The sequence below is a fragment of the Chiloscyllium plagiosum genome, unplaced genomic scaffold, assembly GCF_037043375.1.
Source record: "Chiloscyllium plagiosum isolate Xiang-an unplaced genomic scaffold, Cpla_swu_hap1 HiC_scaffold_34, whole genome shotgun sequence".
In the NCBI taxonomy this organism is placed as follows: domain Eukaryota; kingdom Metazoa; phylum Chordata; class Chondrichthyes; order Orectolobiformes; family Hemiscylliidae; genus Chiloscyllium; species Chiloscyllium plagiosum.
This window is the reverse complement of record NW_028270172.1, coordinates 26,292,527-26,312,297: the sequence shown is the minus strand read 5'-3', so window position 1 is coordinate 26,312,297 and position 19,771 is coordinate 26,292,527. Positions and strand designations below refer to the sequence as shown.

At 43.8% G+C, this 19,771-nt stretch overlaps 1 protein-coding gene across 6 annotated transcripts in view; it reads right to left on the bottom strand.

Annotated features, from left to right (window-relative positions):
* LOC122564437 (NFX1-type zinc finger-containing protein 1-like) overlaps window positions 1–19,771 on the bottom strand; it is a 97,654-nt gene that overhangs the window by 33,876 nt on the left and 44,007 nt on the right. For 5 of the 6 annotated variants that reach the window (XM_087978566.1, XM_043719292.2, XM_043719291.2 and 2 more), the window contains 4 exons: window positions 18,933–19,061; window positions 16,360–16,508; window positions 12,196–12,339; window positions 1,584–1,746 (listed from right to left, as the gene is read on the bottom strand). In XM_087978566.1, coding sequence (XP_087834692.1) covers window positions 1,584–1,746; window positions 12,196–12,339; window positions 16,360–16,508; window positions 18,933–19,061 — 585 coding nt within the window. The remainder of the gene's footprint in view (window positions 1–1,583; window positions 1,747–12,195; window positions 12,340–16,359; window positions 16,509–18,932; window positions 19,062–19,771) is intronic. The other variant, XM_043719293.2, reaches the window with a different exon arrangement.

The following is a 19,771-nucleotide window of genomic DNA, read 5'->3' as shown; positions in this document are numbered from 1 at the left end:
GTGTCTGTTTCTCTGACACACCTAAGTATTTGAGTAATTCCCTTACAATTTCTTGTCCTTGGTTAAATCCAATTCTAACTTCTTTGCTAATTCTAAAAGTAAGGTCCTTCTTTCTTTCCTTCTAAACTTTCTTGGCAAATTTGGGAATCATCTTCAAACCTATGAACCTCTTTTGGAATTTTAAGAGCCATTTCTCTCACGTTTAATTTAACCAACCACAAGAAACCAAAATTAAAGAAACTGTCTCACTTACATTTTATTTAAAGATCTAGGACACTAACCTGCAAGTGTTTAAATCTACTGGGCTTTTATTGTATCCCAAAATCTATTCAAATCTGTCCAAATCTCAAACTGGATCTGTCTAAACAATTCAAATCCCTGACAAGCCCCCAAACTGTTACAACACGGGGTAAATCCTTCTGCTAGTTTAAACTATGCACACAGAAAAGCTCCACCTTGCCTCGTAATTTGTTAAAGTATGAGTGACAAATAACTACCAAATCCCATTACAAAAAAAAATTAACAATTTATTCATTAGATTAGATTAGATTACTTAGTGTGGAACAGGCCCTTCAGCCCAACAAGTCCACACCTACCCACCGAAGCACAACCCACCCAGACCCGTTTCCTTACATTTACCCCTTATGCCTAACACTACGGGCAATTTAGCATGGCCAATTCACCTAACCTGCACATTTTCAGACTGTGGGAGATGAAAAAATACATTAAACAACTATCTACACTGTAAACTTCCTTTGTCTGATCAATTTATCTACGTCCTACTGTACAATATACTGATCCGATAAAAAAAAACCTGATTAAATTTAACAAAAAATGCAAATTTCAAAATGAATCAGCTCTCGGTCTTCCATTTGCAGTTTGGTCTGTAGATTTTTCTGTCTTCTTTGCTTTGGTCTTCTGCTTCACAGATTTCATATGAAAAGGTACCTTTCAGAGAGTGATTCTGTGTTTTGTTGGTGCTTTTTGCTGCTCTGGCTAACTGTTGAAAATGCCTGAATTTATAAAGCCCAAAACATCGGACCGTCTCAATGGTTTGATGTTATCCAAAACAATAAAATTCAAACGCGATTGGATTTTGGTATCTCAGGGCATAATTTAAACTGATTGGCCAAATTTGGATTTATTGCGTAACACAGCAATGCAGCTCCTGCTATTTGTTTCACCACCAAATGTTATATTTTTCAATTTTTCAGCACACTCTGCCTTTATAGGTCTGTGCCAGCTTCTACTCTCAAAGGTACAGTACACACTTTATACCTTCATAACAATATTAAGCACCAAACAAGATGCTCACAGATATAAAAACTGAAAATCCTGGTATGCAATGCCACAGCATGGGTTTAATTTCCACATCAGCTGAGGTTACCATGAAGGACTCTCCTTCTCAACCTGTCCCCTCAGCCGCGCATGGTGACCCTCAAGTTAAATCACCACCAGTTGTCTCTTTCTCTCTAATGAGAAGGCAGTTCGATGGTTTGGTAGGACTCTTTCAAATTTAGTATATTTACTTACAATTTTTTTTTAATTCAGGAAAAAGAAAGAGTTAGAACATTTAGTATTACCAGTCTCTGCCTCCATGACATCTGAGCCCATTTCTATCAGGTCCCTTTCTGTCTTTTCCTCTGGCGTTGTTGATCCAAATGTGAAATAGCCACCGGATGTAGGTGATATTCCTAACCACTCCAGTATAGTGCAATGATCAATGGAATCATCTTCAGAGGGCACCTTAAAATGTAAATAATACCTATTTAACAATTATTCTGATCATGGCCAAGAGTAATTCAGAATACCAGTTATTGTTTAGTAAATGTTTTAACCAAAGATGTGCTTGAATTAATTATTTGCTCCATTGATGCTCCAACTCACAATGCTCAGATGCCAGCCAATGATAACAGTCAAGGGGGTGACATATTAGGCCCAGGATTAAGTAAGGGGAGTGTTGCTGAACAAAGAGATCTTGGAGTGCAGGTTCATAGTTCCTTGAAAGTCAAGTCACAGGTAAATAGGATAGTGAAGGCGGTGTTTGGTATGCTTGCCTTTATTGGTCAGTGCATTGAGTATAGGAGTTGGGAGGTCATGTTGCCACTGTACAGGACACTGGTGAGTCCATTAGGAGAAAGTGAGGACTGCAGATGCTGGGGATCAGAGCTTAAAAATGTGTTGCTGGAAAAGCGCAGCAGGTCAGGCAGCATCAAAGGAGAAGGAGAATCGACGTTTCGGGCATAAGCCCTTCTTCAGGAATGAGGAGGGGGTGCCAAGCAGGCTAAGATAAAACGTGGGGAGGATGGACTTGGTGGAGGGGTGTTGGGAATGCGATAGGTGGAAGGAGGTTAAGGTGAGGGTGATAGGCCGGAGTGGGGGTGGGGGCGGAGAGGTCGGGAAGATGATTGCATGTCAAGAAGGCGGTACTGAGTCTGAGGGTTGGGACTGAGAAAAGGTGGGGGGAGGGGAAATGAGGAAGCTGGAGAAATCTGTATTTATCCCTTGTGGTTGGAGGGTTCCTAGGCGGAAGATGAGTCGCTCTTCCTCCAGGTGTCGTGTTGCCATGGTCTGGCGATGTAGGAGGCCAAGGACCTGCATATCCTTGGCGGAATGGGAAGGGGAATTAAAGTGTTCAGCCACGGGGTGGTTGAGTTGATTGTTGCGGGTGTCCTAGAGGTGTTCTCTGAAACGTTCCACAAGTAGGCGGCCTGTCTCCCCAATGTATAGGAGGCCACATCGGGTGCAGTGGATGCAGTAAATGATGTGTGTGGAGGTGGTGAATTTCTGATGGATATTGAAGGATCCCTTGGGGCCTTGGAGGGAAGTAAGGGGGGAGGTGTGGGCACAAGTTTTGCATTTTTTTGCAGTTGCAGGGGAAGGTGCCGGGAGTGGAGGTTGGGTTGGTGGGGGGTGTGGATCTGACAAGGGAGTTGTGGAGGGAGTGGTTTTTCCAGAACGCTGATAGGGGTGGGGAGGGAAATATATCCTTGGTGGTGGGGTCCGTTTGGAGGTGGCGGAAATGACGAAGGATGATCCGATGTATCTGGAGGTTGGTAGGGTGGTAGGTGAGGACTAGTGGGGCTCTGTCCTGGTGGCGATTGGAGGGGCGGGGTTCAAGGGCAGAGGAACGGGAAGTGGAGGAGATGCGGTGGAGAGCATCGTCAACCACGTCTGAGGGGAAATTGCGATCTTTGAAGAAGGAGGCCATCTGGGTTGTTCTGTATTGGAATTGGTCCTCCTGGGAGCAGATGCGGCGAAGGCGAAGGAATTGGGAATATGGGATGGCGTTTTATGGGATGGGATGGAGACAGGGTGGGAAGAGGCGTAATCTAGGTAGCTGTGGGAGTCAGTCGGTTTATAGTATACATCCGTGTTGAGTCGGTCGTCCGAGATAGAGATGGAGAGGTCTAGGAAGGGGAGGGAGGAGTCTGAGACCATCCAGGTAAATTTGAGGTTGGGGTGGAAGGTGTTAGTAAAGTGGATGAGTTGTTCAACCTCCTCGTTGTAGCGCCGATACAGTCATCAATGTAGCGGAGGAAAAGTTGGGGGGTGGTGCCAGTGTAGCTGCGGAAGATGGACTGTTCCACATATCCAACGAAGAGGCAGGCATAGCTAGGGCCCATGGCTACTCCTTTGGTTTGGAGGAAGTGGGAGGATTGGAAGGAGAAGTTGTTAAGAGTGAGGACCAGTTCAGTCAGTCGAAGGAGAGTGTCAGTGGATGGGTACTGGTTGGTTTGGTGGGAAAGGAAGAAGCAGAGGGCTTTGAGGCCTTCATGATGGGGAATGGAGGTGTACAGGGACTGAATGTCCATGGTGAAGATAAGGCGTTGGGGGGCCGGGGAAGCGAAAATCACGGAGGAGGTGGAGGGCGTGGTGTTGTCCCAAACGTAGGTGGGGAGCTCTTGGACTAAGGGGGATAGGACCATGTCAAGGTATGCAGAAATGCGTTCGGTGGGGCAGGAGCAGGCTGAGACAATGGGTCGGCCGGGGCAGTCAGGTTTGTGGATTTTGGGCAGGAGGTAGAAACGGACTATGCGGGGTTGTGGGACTATGAGGTTAGAGGCGGTGGATGGGAGATCCCCTGAAGTGATGAGGTTATGGATGGTCTGGGAGATGATGGTTTGGTGGTGGGGGGTGGGGTCATGGTCAAGGGGGCAGTAGGAGGAGGTGTCCTCGAGCTGGCATTTAGCCTCAGCAATATAAAGATCGGTGTGCCAAACTACCACTGCACCTCCCTTGTCTGCCGGTTTGATGGTGAGGTTGGGGTTGGAGCGGAGGGAGTGGAAGGCTGCACGTTCCGAGGGTGAGAGGTCATTTCTACCTCCTGCCCAAAATCCACAAACCTGACTGCCCCTGCCGACCCACTGTCTCAGCCTGCTCCTGCCCCACCGAACTCATTTCTGCATACCTTGACACGGTCCTGTCCCCTTTAGTCCAAGAACTCCCCACCTTCGTTTGGGACACCAGCCACACCCTCCACCTCCTCCATGATTTTTGCTTCCCTGGCCCCCCAACGCCTTATCTTCACCATGGACATTCAGTCCCTATACACCTCCATCCCCCATCACGAAGGCCTCAAAGCCCGCCGCTTCTTCCTTTCCCGCTGAACCAACTAGTACCCTTCCATTGACACTCTCCTTCTACTGACTGAACTGGTCCTCACTCTTAACAACTTCTCCATCCAATCCTCCCACTTCCTCCAAACCAAAGGAGTAGCCATGGGCACCTGCATGAGCCCCAGTTATGCCTGCCTCTTCGTTGGATATGTGGAACAGTCCATCTTCCGCAGCTACACTGGCACCACCTCCCACCTTTTCCTCCGCTACATTGATGACTGTATCGGCGCTACCTCATGCTCCCTCGAGGAGGTTGAACAGCTCATCCACTTTACTCACACCTTCCACCCCAACCTCAAATTTACCTGAACCGTCTCAGACTCCTCCCTCCCCTTCCTAGACCTCTGCATCTCTATCTTGGCGACCGACTCAACACGAACGTATACTATAAATCGACTGACTCCCACAGCTACCTAGATTACACCTCTTCTCACCCTGCCCCCTTGTAAAAACGCCATCCCATATTCTCAATTCCTTCGCCTTCGCCGCATCTGCTCCCAGGAGGACCAATTGCAATACAGAACAACCCAGATGGCCTCCTTCTTCAAAGACCGCAATTTCCCCTCAGACATGGTTGACGATGCTCTCCACCGCATCTCCTCCACTTCCCGCTCCTCCGGCCTTGAACCATGCCCCTCCAATCGCCACCAGGACAGAACCCCACTAGTCCTCACCTACCACCCCACCAACCTTCAAATACATCGGATCATCCTTCGTCATTTCCGCCACCTCCAAATGGACCTCACCACCAAGGATATATTTCCCTCCCCACCCCTATCAGCATTCCGGAAAGACTCTCTTGTCAGATCCACACCCCCTACCAACTCAACCTCTACTCCCGGCACCTTCCCCTGCAACTGCAAAAATATGTAAAACTTGCGCCCACACCTCCCCCCTCACTTCCCTCCAAGGCCCAAGGGATCCTTCAATATCCATCAGAAATTCACCTGCACCTCCACACACATCATTTACTGCATCCGCTGCGCCCGATGTGGCCGCCTCTACATTGGGGAGACAGGCCGCCTACTTGCAGAACATTTCAGAGAACACCTCTGGGACACCCGCACCAACCAACCCAACCACTCCGTGGCTGAACACTTTAATTCCCCTTCCCATTCCGCCAAGGATATGCAGGTCCTTGGCCTCCTACATCGCCAGACCATGGCAACACGACGCCTGGAGGAAGAGTGACTCATCTTCCGCCTAGGAACCCTCCAACCACAAGGGATGAATACAGATTTCTCCAGTTTCCTCATTTCCCCTCCCCCCACCTTATCTCAGTCCCAACCCTCAGACTCAGCACCGCCTTCTTGACCTGCAATCTTCTTCCTGACCTCTCCGCCCCCACCCCCTCTCCGGCCTATCACCCTCACCTTAACCTCCTTCCACCCATCGCATTTCCAACGCCCCTCCCTCAAGTCCCTCCTCCCTACCTTTTATCTTAGCCTGCTTGGCACCCCCTCCTCATTCCTGAAGAAGGGCTTAAGCCCAAAACATCGATTCTCCTGCTCCTTGGATGCTGCCTGACCTGCTGCGCTTTTCCAGCAACACATTTTTAAACACTGGTGAGTCTATGTTTGGACTACTGCGCATAATTCTGGTCTCCCAGCTATATGAAGGATGTTGTGAACTTTGAAGACGTACAGAAAAGATTTATAAAGACGTTGCCAGGGTTGCAGGGTTTGAGCTATAGGGAGAGTTTCAACAGCTGGGACTATTTTCCCTGGAGCATCGGAGGCGGAGGGTGACCTTATAGAGGTTTATAAAGTCATGAGGGGCATAGATAGGGTGAACAGCCCAAGTCTTTTCCCCAGGGTAGGGAGTTCAGAACTAGAAAGCAGAAGTTTAAGGTGAGATGAGAAAGATTTAATAGGGACCTAAGGGACAACATTTTCACGCAGAAAGTGGTGCGTGTATGGAATGAGCTAACAGACAAAGTAGTGGGGGCTGGTACAATTGTAACTTTTAAAAGACACCTGGATGTGTACATGAATAGGAAGGGTTTAAAGGGATGTGGGCCAAATGCTGGTAAATAGGACTAGATTAATGCACGACATCTGGCCAGTAGGAACAAGTTAGACTGAAAGGTCTGTTTCCATACTGTACAGCTCTATGACTATAATTGCAAACTTGATTATTGGCACAATAACATTCTTCTTAATGTCCTGTCCTGAACTCAGGTGTCTTAGCTCAGAGGAAGGGACATAACTACTGCTCCAACAGAATCCTCTCTACTCTATAATAAATGTTAGGGATACATTTTCACTCTCTGTATCAGTGACAGTATTGGTAATTAAGCAGATTAATATAAATAGAATAGAACCGTGACACACAGGCACACGATACCATTTCCAATTGCACTGCAGCAAAACTGCAGCTTTAGTTGTCCGTGGCAGATTATCTATTGCATTTGATCAAAATGGTTATGCCGCATTATGTAAAGTGGATAAATTGCTACTGCCACCTGTTTCTGCTGACACCATAGGCACGTGTCTCCCACATGGGCCCAATACATCACTCCCCAGAATTAACTGAAGATGGTGCAAAGTTTAAGAAAGTCTGTGTACCCATGCAGTTCATTTCTATTGTTTGCCTTTAAACAGCAACTGGTCAGGTGATTTGGATGTGAGCATAAGAGGTACAGTTAGTAAATTTGCAGATGACACCAAAATTGGAGGTGTAGTGGACAGCGAAGAGGGTTACCTCAGATTACAACAGGATCTGGACCAGATGGGCCAATTGGCTGAGAAGTGGCAGATGGAGTTTAATTCAGATAAATGTGAGGTGCTGCATTTTGGGAAAGCAAATCTTAGCAGGACTTATACACTTAATGATAAGATCCTAGGGAGTGTTGCTGAAAAAAGGGACCTTGGAGTGCAGGTTCATAGCTCCTTGAAAGTGGAGTCGCGGATGGATAGGATAGTGAAGAAGGTGTTTGGTATGCTTTCCTTTATTGGTCAGAGAATTGAGTACAGGAGTTGGGAGGTCATGTTGCGGTTGTATAGGACATTGGTTAGGCCACTGCTGAAATATTGCATGCAATTCTGGTCTCCTTCCTATCGGAAAGATGTTGTGAAACTTGAAAGGGTTCAGAAAAGATTTACAAGGATGTTGCCAGGGTTGGAGGGATTTGAGCTACAGGGAGAGGCTGAACAGGCTGGGGCTGTTTTCCCTGGAGTGTCACAGGCCGAGGGGTGACCTTATAGAGGTTTACAAAATTATGAGGGGCATGGATAGGATAAATAGACAAAGTCTTTTCCCTGGGGTCGGGGTGTCCAGAGCTGGAGGGCATAGGTTTAGGGTGAGAGGGGAAAGATATAAAAGAGACCCAAGGGGCAACTTTTTCACACAGAGGGTGGTACATGTATGGAATGAACTGCCAGAGGATGTGGTGGAGGCTGGTGCAATTGCAACATTTAAGAGGCATTTATATGTGTGTATGAATAGGAAGGGTTTAGACTGGGTGCTGGCAGGTGGGACTAGATTGGGATACCTGGTCGGTATGGACGGGTTGGACCAAAGGGTCTGTTTCCATGCTGTACATCTCTACAACTCTATAAACATATTCACTCCATTGGAGTTATGAATTTTTGAATGAATGGACAATCTTACAAAAATCAGATAAAAATAGATTTAGCTGCATTATTCATCAACATTATAAGCAGATAGCATGTTAATCTAATGCTCCCATGTCACCAGTCAAGTGGAAGAATCTGTTGTTGTTGATAGCCACATAACAAGTAAACAAACTTTAGTTTGAAATTGCTGTTTAACATTAAAGGCTATTGAAGATTATTCAGTATGAAAATTAACTGCTTGTACAATATTTTAATTTCACCAAGTCCCCTTCACCTATCACCCCTGTTTGCGTTGACCTACATTGATTTCTGGTACACTATCTAGAAGTATAGAATCCCTACAGTGCAGGAGCAGGATATTTGGTCCATCAAGTCACCTGACCAAAAAGCATCCCACCCAGACCCATTCCATCCCTGTAACCCTGCATTTCCTATGGCTAATCTACCCAGCCTGCACATCCCTGGATACTGCAATTTAGCTTTACTAATCCACCTAATATGAACATCTTTGGACTGTGGGAGGAAACCGGACCACCTGGAGGAAGCCCATGCAGGCACACGGGGAAGGTGCAAAACTCCACACAGACGGGCACCCAAGGCCAGATTCAAACCTGGGTCCCTGGTGCTGTGAGGCAGCAGTGCTAACTGCTGAGCCACCATGCCACCACCTGAACTCTGGAAATGTTATAATTATGTTAAAATCTCTCTATGAAATGGTTACTTCCTTTGTCTGAAATCTACTCAAGTTTACAATTTTAAGCACTCTGTCTACATTCAATGCTGGCCTCTTCAGCAACTACTTCTACTTTAGCCTCACAACTTGTGATCATATCTTCAACTATAATGGCCCTAAGCTCTGGAATTCTTCCTTAAAACCTATCTACATCTATCACTCTTATGTTTTGGGATATTCTGTTAAACCTCTCCTTTTAACATTGCTTTCAGCCACTAATTTCAATAATTTTTAAAATTGATTCTTGGGACATGGGCATGGCTGGCTGGGCCAGCATTTATTGCCATCTCTTGCTGTCCTTAAGTAGTGGTGAGCTGCTTTCTTCAAGCACTTTAGTCTATTTGCTGTAACCACAATGCTGTTAAGGGAGAGCTCAGAAGTCTGACCTGGCGACAGTGAAGGAACTGCGATATATTTCCAAGTCAGGATGGTAAGTGGTTTAGAGGGAAACTTGCAGGTGATGGTATGCTCATATATCTGCTGCCCTGAACTTCTCGATCATAGTGGTTGTGGGTTTGCAAGGTGCTGTCTAAGGAGTGTTGGTGAATTTCTACAGTGCATCTTGTAGATAGTACACACTGTTGCTACTGATCATCAGTGGAGAGCAGAATGGATGCGGTACCAATCAAGTGGACAGCTTCGTCCTGGATAGTATCAAGCTTCTTGACTGTTGTTGGAGCTGTACCCATCCAGATCAGTGAGGAGTATTCCATCACACTCCTGACTTGTGATTATAGATTGTGGACCGGCTTTGGGGAGTCAGGAGGTGAGTTACTCACTGTAGTATTCCTTGACTCTGACCCGTGGTTTTAGTTATTGTGTTGATATGGCTACTCCAGTTCAATTATGGTCAATGATAATCCTCAGGATGTTGATAATGAGGGATGCAGCGATGGTAACATCTTTGAACGTCAAGGGGCAAGGATTAAATTCTAACTTTTTGGAGATGGTCATTTCAGGACATGATTGGTCCTTACCAATTGTCAGCTGGGTCATATTGCGTTTGAACATGGACTGCTTCAGTACCTGAGGTGTTGGGAATGGTGTTGAACATTGTGAACATGCCCATTCTGATCCGACGATGGAGGAAAGGTATTTAATTAAGCAACTGAAGATGGTTCAGCTTAGCACATTACGCTGAGGAACTCTGGCAGAGATGTCCAGGAGCTGACATGACTGACCTCTGACAAACACAACCATCTTTCTTTGTCCTAGGTATGACTTCAAATCAATGAAGAGTTCCCCCTGCCACTATCCATTCCTAAATCACACCTCCATCAGCTCCCATTGATTCCAGTTTTGCTAAGGCATCTTGATGTCACATTTGGTCAAATGCCGTCCTGACTGCCAAGGGCAGACACACGGACCTCACTCCTGGAACTCTGCTCTTTTGATTATGGCTTTAAGGAAGGCAAGGAACTGGGTGACTCTGGCAGAATCCAAACTGGCTTTTGTGAACAACTTACTCCTAAACAAGTATACCTTGATAGCACTGTTGATGGCACCTTCCATTGAATGGTAATTGAGAGTAGACTAATGTGGCTTTAATTGGCGGGTTGGATTTGTCCTGCTTTTTGTACACAGGACATACTTAGGCAACCTTCCACATTGTTGATTGGATGCCAATATTGTAACTGTACTGAAACAGCTTGCCTAGGGGTGAGGCAAGTTCTGGAGCATAAGTCTTCAGTAATACTGTTGAAATGATTTCAGGGCCAAAATTACTGCAGTATCCAGTGCCTCCAACTGTTTCTTAATTTCACATGGAGTGAATTGAGTTGGCTGAAGACTGGTGTCCGTGATGCTCGAGGTCTTTGGATTGGTGACAGTACAGGACACTGGTGACAGGTAACAATGCTAGTGGGACAGGACATATCCATAGATTATGATTGTGTGTCTGGGACAGTGTGTGTAAGCTATGACACCATGAGTCTGTTAGGCTGTTGGTTTACTCATCTGTGAGACAGCTCTCCCAATGATCATCATATCCCAAGTATTAGTAAGGAGGATTTGGTAGAATTGACAGGACTGTGTTCGTCGTTATCATTCCTGGTGCCTAGGTCAATGCCAGGTGGTCCATCTGGTTTCATTCCTTTATTGCTTTCCATCAGTTGAATGGTTTGCTAAGCCATTTCAGAAGATTGTTAAGAGTCCCTGCTGTGGGTTTGCAGTCACATGTACAGCAGACTGGCCAGTTTCCTTCCCAAAAGGACATTCATGACCCAGTTGGGTTTTATGACAATTGATAATGATTTCATAGTCATCATTAATTCCAGATTTTCACTGAATTCAGGTCCCACCATTTGCCATGGGATGGGATTTGAATGTGGGTTCCCAGAAAATACCTCGGTCTCTGGATTACTACTCTAGTGATAACACCGATAGGCCTCATCTCTCACCAAATTTAATATGATCAGCTTTTATAAACTGTCTTGTGACATTTTACTAACCGAATTTGTTGTATAAATGTGTCACCATTTACCTATTTATGATCAAATACATTTGACTGCTAAATTCTAACAGCAGTAAACTCTTCCAACTACTAAAGACAAGATTATGCAGCAGCATGTGATCTAATCTAATAAATCAGTACAGAGACAGTGTTCCAAGTTCAGCTCCAGGATCTCACTAGATCCAAGTGTTGGGCAGGTCATAGACTGCTTCGTAAGGAATGCACTTATGGGAGTGGTCGAGACATCTTATACAAAATGTTTCTTTAAAATCATGATCCAAGCAAAACTTAACACCAATCTGAAAAGGCTGTAACTTTGACAGGAATCCAACAACATTGCCAGTGAATACTGGACAATGCAAGAGAATCACTTTTCAGTTGCAGAATGCAAAGCTCCGATAAAGAGTAAGTGGTGGATGTGGGTACAATTACAATGTTTAAAAGACATTTAGATAAGTACATGAATAGGAAAAGTTTGGAGTGATATGGGCCAGGAACAGGCAGATGAGACTAGATTGGTTTGAGATTATGTTCAGCATGGACTGAAGGGTCTGTTTCTATGCTGTATGACTCTATGATCTCTCCCTCTTCCCTTGGTGGATTGTTGAAGGGAGAACATCTGTTATAGGGGGAACATCTGTCACCAATTGATGAGAAGGAGTGGGAATGAAGGATGGAGCAGTCTTGATTTGAGACATTAAAAATCCACAATGGTCTTTGCAAACCAGTAATATTTCTGTTCATGATAACTATCCAAGATAAAATTAACAAGAATTTACTGTTTCAACATGCATAAGCACATCTGGACATTACCATTCCCACCTGAAGATAATACATGTGCTTTGTAGAAATGTATTTAGATAACGTGTACAACTGAAGTACGCCTTTCTCACTAGCATCCAACGATGCAGCTAATACTTCAATTTGACGTTGAATCAATTCTCTTTCGTTGATCAGCTGCAGGAATAAAAGAATAAAACACAGCTTAGAGGTAGTGTTTGGACAGTTCTCTGAACTCTTTGTACCTCCTCGACTTTAATACTTTCACTATTCCATATGCCAAAATCATCATTTGACAAGGTATCACATCAAAGTTTACATAAACACAAGAACTCATGGTGTAGGGGGTAACATTAGTGCTGAAAGAGGATTAGTTCGCCAACAGAAAACAAAGCAGAAATGAACAGGTTCAGTTTTGGATTTGCAAGTAGTAACCAATGGATCAATGCTGGAGCCTCAGCTTTTTCCAATCAATATCAATAATTTGGATGGAGACCAAATGTATGATTGCTAAATTTGATGATAACACAGGATAGATAGGAAAACAGAATGTCAAACAGATAGGTTACATGAGTGGAGCATATCTGGCAGTTTGAATATAATATGGGAGATGTGAATTTGTCTTCTTTGGCAAAAAGAAAAAAGTGATACGCTGTTTAAAAGGAAATAGCAGTAGTTTGTGGTACAGAAGGATTGGAGTGTTCTGGTATATGGACCTCAAAGTTAGCTTGCAAAGCAAGTGATTAGGGAGGGAAATGGAACATTATTGTTTATTACAAGGTGAATAAAATATAAACATAGGGAGATTTAGCAATCGTTGCATGGGATCTTGGTGAGATCACATCTACCGTACTGTCTTGTTTTAGTTTCCTTACTGAAGAAAAGATGTTGCATTAAAAGCAATTCAGAGACAGCTCACTTAACTGATTCCTGAGATTAAGGGGTTATTTTATGAGGAAATGTTGGGCTACACTCCCAGATATTTAGAAGAAAGGTAGCTGATTTCGTTAAAATAAATAGGATGGATGCTCAAACAAGGATTCCATTTATAGGACAGACTAGAAATAGGGGGTGCAGTTTAAAAATAAGGGCTCTTTCCTGTAAGACAGAAACAAGGAGAAATACTTTCAGAGGATCATTAGTGGGTACAGTACTCTTCTCCCAAGCAGTAGATACTGAGTTCCTGAATATTCTTTTAGGCCAGGTTAGATAGATTCACAAGAGTGTAAAAGAGTAGACAGGCTAACAGCATTGAGGCCAGAGTCAGCTCAGTCATGACTTTATCAAATGGTGGAGCAGGTACATGACAGATGACTGATTATTCCTGCTCCAGATACACATATTCATATGATCACAGCAAAGAAAATGAAGGAAGGATTTAGTACAAGTATTCAAAATAATGATGGTTTTTTTATAGAATAACATAAGGAGTCAGCAAAAAGAAACAAAGATGTAAGACAGTTAGCAAAAGAACTGGAGGGAGCAATGAATTTTTTTTTAATGGAACAAGTGATGGTGATTTGGATGGAATGCCTGAAAGTGTGCTGGAAGTAGATTCAACACTAACTGTCAAAAGGCAATTGGATAATTTTAAATGGAAAAGGCAGCAAGGGTGCAGGAAAACAGACAATAGACAATAAGTGCAGGAGTAGGCCATTCTGCCCTTCGAGCCTGCACCACCATTCAATATGATCATGGCTGATCATCCTTAATCAGTATCCTGTTCCTGCCTGATCTCCATAACCCTTGATTCCACAATCCTTGAGAGCTGGAAATGTGTTGCTGGAAAAGCGCAGCAGGTCAGGCAGCATCCAGGGAACAGGAGAATCGACGTTCAGGCTTATGCCCGAAACGTCGATTCTCCTGTTCCCTGGATGCTGCCTGACCTGCTGCGCTTTTCCAGCAACACATTTCCAGCTCTGATCTCCAGCATCTGCAGACCTCACTTTCTCCTCACAATCCTGGAGAGCCCTATCCAACTTTTTCTTAAAAGAATCCAGAGACTGGGGCTCCACTGCCCTCTGGGACAAAGCATTCCACACAGCCACCACTCTCTGGGTGAAGAAGTTTCTCCTCATCTCTGTCCTAAATGGTCTACCCCGTATTTTTAAGCTGTGTCCTCTGGTTTGGCACTCACCCATCAGCGGAAACATGTTTCCTGCCTCCAGAGTGTCCAATCCTTTCATAATCTTATATGTCTCAATCATATCCCCTCTCCGTCTTCTAAACTCAAGGGTATACAAGCCTAGTCGCTCCAGTCTTTCAGTGTAAGGTAATCCCGCCATTCCAGGAATTGACCTTGTGAACCTACGCTGCACTCCCTCAATAGCCAGAATGTCTTTCCTCAAATTTGGAGACCAGAACTGCACACAGTACTCCAGGTGTGGTCTCACCAGGGCCCTGTACAGCTGCAGAAGAACCTCTTTGCTTCTATACTCAATCCCTCTTGTTATGAAGGCCAGCATGCTATTAGCCTTCTTCACTACCTGCTGTACCTGCATGCTTACCTTCATTGACTGCTGTACAAGAACACCTTGTACTGCCCCTTTACCTAAATTGATTCCATTTAGGTAGTAATCTGCAGGCAGGATGATTCTATGGAGCCAAGATAAATACAATGGTTCCCTTCCGTGCTGCAAGATTCCACGAATAAATCAGAAACAGTGTCCCTAGCCTCAGAGCAATCTCTAATCTAAATGTACAGGGTTGTTCGAGTGTGACAACTTTAGAGAAGCAGCCAACCTCCGCTTGGCTGTCTTCTGAGCCATGTGGTGGCTCACAAATGCAGGGTAGGGAATTCAGATCTAGAAAGCAGAAGTTTAAGGCGAGATGAGAAAGATTTAAAAGGGACCTAAAGGGCAACATTTTCATGCAGAAAGTGGTGCATGTATGGAATGAGCTAACAGAGGAAATAGTGGAGGCTAGTACAATTGCAACATTTAAAAGACATCTGGATGTGTACATGAATAGGAAGGGTTTGGAGGGATATGGGCCAAATGCTGGCAAATAGGGCTAGATTAATTTAGGATATCTGGCCAGCAGGAATGAGTTGGACCAAAGGGTCTGTTTCCGTACTGTACAGCTCTATGACTCTAAAAGCAAACTTGATTAGTGGCACAATGGCATTCTTCTTAATGTCTTGTTCTGAACTCAGGTGTCTTAGCCCAGAGGAAGGGACACGACCAATGCTCCAACAGTACCCTCTCTACTCTATAATAAATGTTAGGGATACATTTTCACTCTCCATATCAGTTACAGAATTGGTAATGAAGCAGATTAATAAAAAAAAAGAGTAGAACCGTGACACACAGGCACATGGTACCATTTCCAATTGCATTGCGGCAAAACTGCAGCTTTAGTTGTCCATGGCAGATTGTCTATTTCATTTGATCAAAATGGTTATGCCGCAATATGTAAAGCAAACAAATGCAAACTAATACTATTCTATACTATGGCACAACGTATTGAAACAGCAATGGTGTGGAGGCACAGAAAAGGGCAGAATACCACTGAATTCTGAACTAAATCAGGGACCTACATTATACTCCCTCCAAGCCTTGAATTCACATTTCTGAACTACCTTGGGATTTCCATTAACTGGCTCCAGAAGTAGGGATGTGATGTCCAAACAAAGTGTCCTTCCTTGCCACTGTGCCTTTATGGGACCGAATTTAGTTATGTAAGTGAGGATTCTGTTGGCAGCCTGAGAAGGAGTTTGTACGTCTGGGGAGAAGGTATGGTTGGGGAATGGAAGTGATATGGCCTCAGTGCTCAGTCAGCCCTGGTGGCAGTTTCCAGTTGCCATGACACTAATACTGCAATGCATGTCACATATACAGGCACAGAACCTCAATAGAAAGAGATAGTGAGGAGGAGGAGCAGAGCGGGGGTGGGAGGGGAAAGAGGGTGGAAGAGGAGGGAGAGCAACACTGGTACTTTAAGGCTCCTTGCTGCGCACAAAATACTTGTTACATTTCCTACATTACCAATTGTAACTTCACTCAAATACTTCCCGTAAAGATCTCTGGGAGATTTTATCAGGTCTTTGAAACCTTCGTAAAAGTGTGAATTCTGTGCCTACTTTACGCAATTGACAGAAAGACATTTTCTCGTCAGTTTGCATTTTAATTATGTTATGCACTCAGTGTTTGCAAAATGAGCACACTCAATTGAAAACATTCAATTTGTCAAACTCACCTCAGTTTGTGCTTCTTTCAAATATCTTGGCAGATCTTTTCTGAAGTTAAACTCCTTTCTTAGTTTATGCATAGAAAATGCAGTCAGTATTCCACTGCTACTCCTTCCTCCAATTCTGACCAGCCCAGTGTCCATAAATTTGAGGATTCCTAAAATGACAGATCACTTGATTTTGTAGAGTCTTAACAGTTCGCTGGTCAACTAAAATTACTATTCGACACACAGTTGGAAATTAGAGGCAAAATGAAGAGGGAGCTTCACCAAACTTTGAAAGGTCGGAAACTTGCCAACTGCTATATGACTCTATAACTGTACCCAGCCTGGTCTGCTCACTTTTAACCGCCCTCAGAAATAACAAGACGAAAATGAGGACTGCAGATGCATCAGGGATCCTGCCCGAAATGTCAATTTTCTTGCTCCTTGGATGCTGTCTGACCTGCTGTGCTTTCCCAGCACCACTCTAATCTTGACCCTGAAATGACAGCCTATAGACCAGAGGACTCAACAAGTCTCCAATTTCAAATAACTTCCCCTCCCATCCCAGCCCCTCTCCCTCCTTTCCGCCAACCGGATTCAATCCGGCCACTGACCAACCAGATCTTACCCTCTACCTGTCTTCACCCTTGTTAGGGTCGAGAGTGTGGTGCTGGAAAAGCACAGGTCAGGCAGCATCCAAGGAGTAGGAGAATCACGTTTCAGGCAAAAGCCCTTCATCAGCAATGATGAGGAATGTTATGCACTAGGCAAGACCCCTCAAAACCTCTTTAAGCAGATAGTCCAGACCATAATTTTGCTATTTGTTTAGCTAGGTGTATAGTGGATATTCCCAATGTGAATTAGCTGGGTCAACTGCCAAGTTTTAAACAAACAAAATTGATTTACAAAATTATGGAATGAAACACAAAGAACACAAAATAAAATACCTGATAAGTTATCCTATCCAAACCCGACTTGATGATGCTGTTCCAAAAATACATGCAACAGTCCCACTACACACGTCCCTTATCACACAAGGTACAATCAAACAAAGGCTTACAGTTTGCAAGGAGAGAGAGAAGTCCAGCAGCTTTTCACACATCCCCTGCTGCAACTGAACCAAAAAAACATCAGCTGCCAGGGCTGACTGAGTTCCATGATTAGGACTTTAAACCTAGTTCAGTTGTGGAGCCCTAGCTGACAGATATAAACAGGAGTGTCAGAGTTTCTGTCCACTCAGAGCTGGCAAACTGGTCCAGTGTCAAGTACTATGCATGTGTAAGTAAAGGGTGACTTAGTGGCAGGCCTCTGTGGAGATATTTTAGTCTCCACTGAGCCAGAATGGGGAACTAAACCCATGCCATCGCATTTATTCTGAAGCCCATTCCTTCTATCTCCCAAACAGAAAATCCCCAATATTGCAAGCTTTTACATGGCCTTGCCTATGATGCTCACATGCCAAGAATTATTAAAATAAATCAACTGGATATAACAAGAAATGAATAACATGTACATTTTCGTCCTTTGAAAATTTTAAAATCTGTATTATCTTCAGGAGAGATGAATTGGAAGGACTATTAATTCATGCTCGAAAGGGCAACAGAATTTCACAACCAACCAAGTTCACTGAGAAAACCCATTTACAATCAGCTGTGTGTTGGACCTGTCTCAGTACTCATCTAGCATGTGAAATCGTATGTCTTTAAAAATCTCCATCGAGTTTGGGTTAGACAGCGTCTGGAGTATAACATTGAACTCTGAACAATGCTCGCTGAGGAAGGATCTATTAGAAGGAATGCATCACAATGATCAGAATAATTCCAAGGATAAAAAGGGTTCAACACTGAAATCAGGTTGCATATACTAGTCTTGTGTTACCTGGGGTATAGAAAATTAAATGAAGCTGTTCTAATGTTACATAAGTGGTAAAAATAAACAATGGACTATTGATTTCCAAATTCCATCACATGATTTTAAGACATCCATGAAATGAAATGGTTCAAGGGGGAAAATACACAGACTTAAAAATGGCTACCACATCAGCTGACCATGCAGGTTATCCAAGCTTTTGTGAAGCCTGTGTGAAATAGAATAAATTACCTTAATATTTTCTTCAGGGTTAACAGATAATAAAATTTCTTTTCATATTATTCAAGAAAACATTGTATTTAGCTCCATATTGATACAGTAGATATTAAATAACTACATTTTCAATACAGAGAGGTATAGCCGCATACTAAAAAGAGCCTTTTTATTGCAGCCAGCTATGGAAAGTTGAGTAGAGGAGAGCCAATTCACCCTTCCTCACCTGGTCATAACAATAATCAAGATGTTTAAAAGTGATCAAAAGAGTTGATAGAGTGGAGTGGAGCTGTATCCAGTGGTGTGAGAGTTCAGGAATAAAAGGGTTTCATCATCACCTCAAAATTAAACTGTTTGATATTTCTCCTACTGATCTGGAACCAGTATGTACACATAATTGTGGGATTGGTAGAAATTGTAACAACAGACAACACCAAACATTATAGCACTGCTCCAACATTTATGAAATGATAATCAACAGACTTAAATATCCACGGCATACTGGAACCTCTGACCTTCCAAAAACTGATCCAATGCATGATTTGTATAGCAGACCACCAATATAGGTGAACCAGCACCAGATTGCCAAATTTGCTCATTCGCCAGAAGAACCTTGGCAACTTTCAGTCCCAGGTAAGTCTTTCCTGCAAATCAGAAAATATAACTGTTATTAAAGGATATAAAATTAATTTTGAAAATGAATCACTAGAGCATGTACAAAGCTGATTAATATCAGGTTTGAGCAGGAGTTCTGATTTGGCTGAACGAGCCCAATTTAAATGGGAAGGGGAAGGATATGCAAGCATTAATCCTGCAGTTTGTTAACAACATTAACTTGCATTTATGCTGCAGTTTTAATACGATTACCACGTCACCTTTCACAACAGGTCCTTCAATCTGATTATAACAAAACAAATGTCAACATTCCAAAAAGAATTGCTCATCGTGGATCTTAAAAGGGTGCTTAACAGAGCTAGTAGATTTCAGCAGCATGTCATTACCAGTGTGCATATCAGGGGGTGTGATGAACTGATGGAACCCCTTCAGCCAAGCCAGATTCTAGCCTCAAAACTTTGAATCCGGTACAACTTCTTCAGAATGAAACAATCATACCAGTCTCGAGAGGTTAACTATTCCTCTGTACACAGATGCTGCCAGATTGGCTGAGTTTCTCCAAGATTCTCTCTGCTTACCTAAGATTTCCAGTATCTGCAGAATTTTGCATTTATGCAGATTCCAGATTTCTCTAGTCACAACTAAAACTTCCTTTAAAATGGCTGTTGGCTCTTTTTTGTGGGGGGAGCTAAGGAAGAAGTGATGGTAATGCTGCTTGGCATAAAAGGTCAAGTCACCA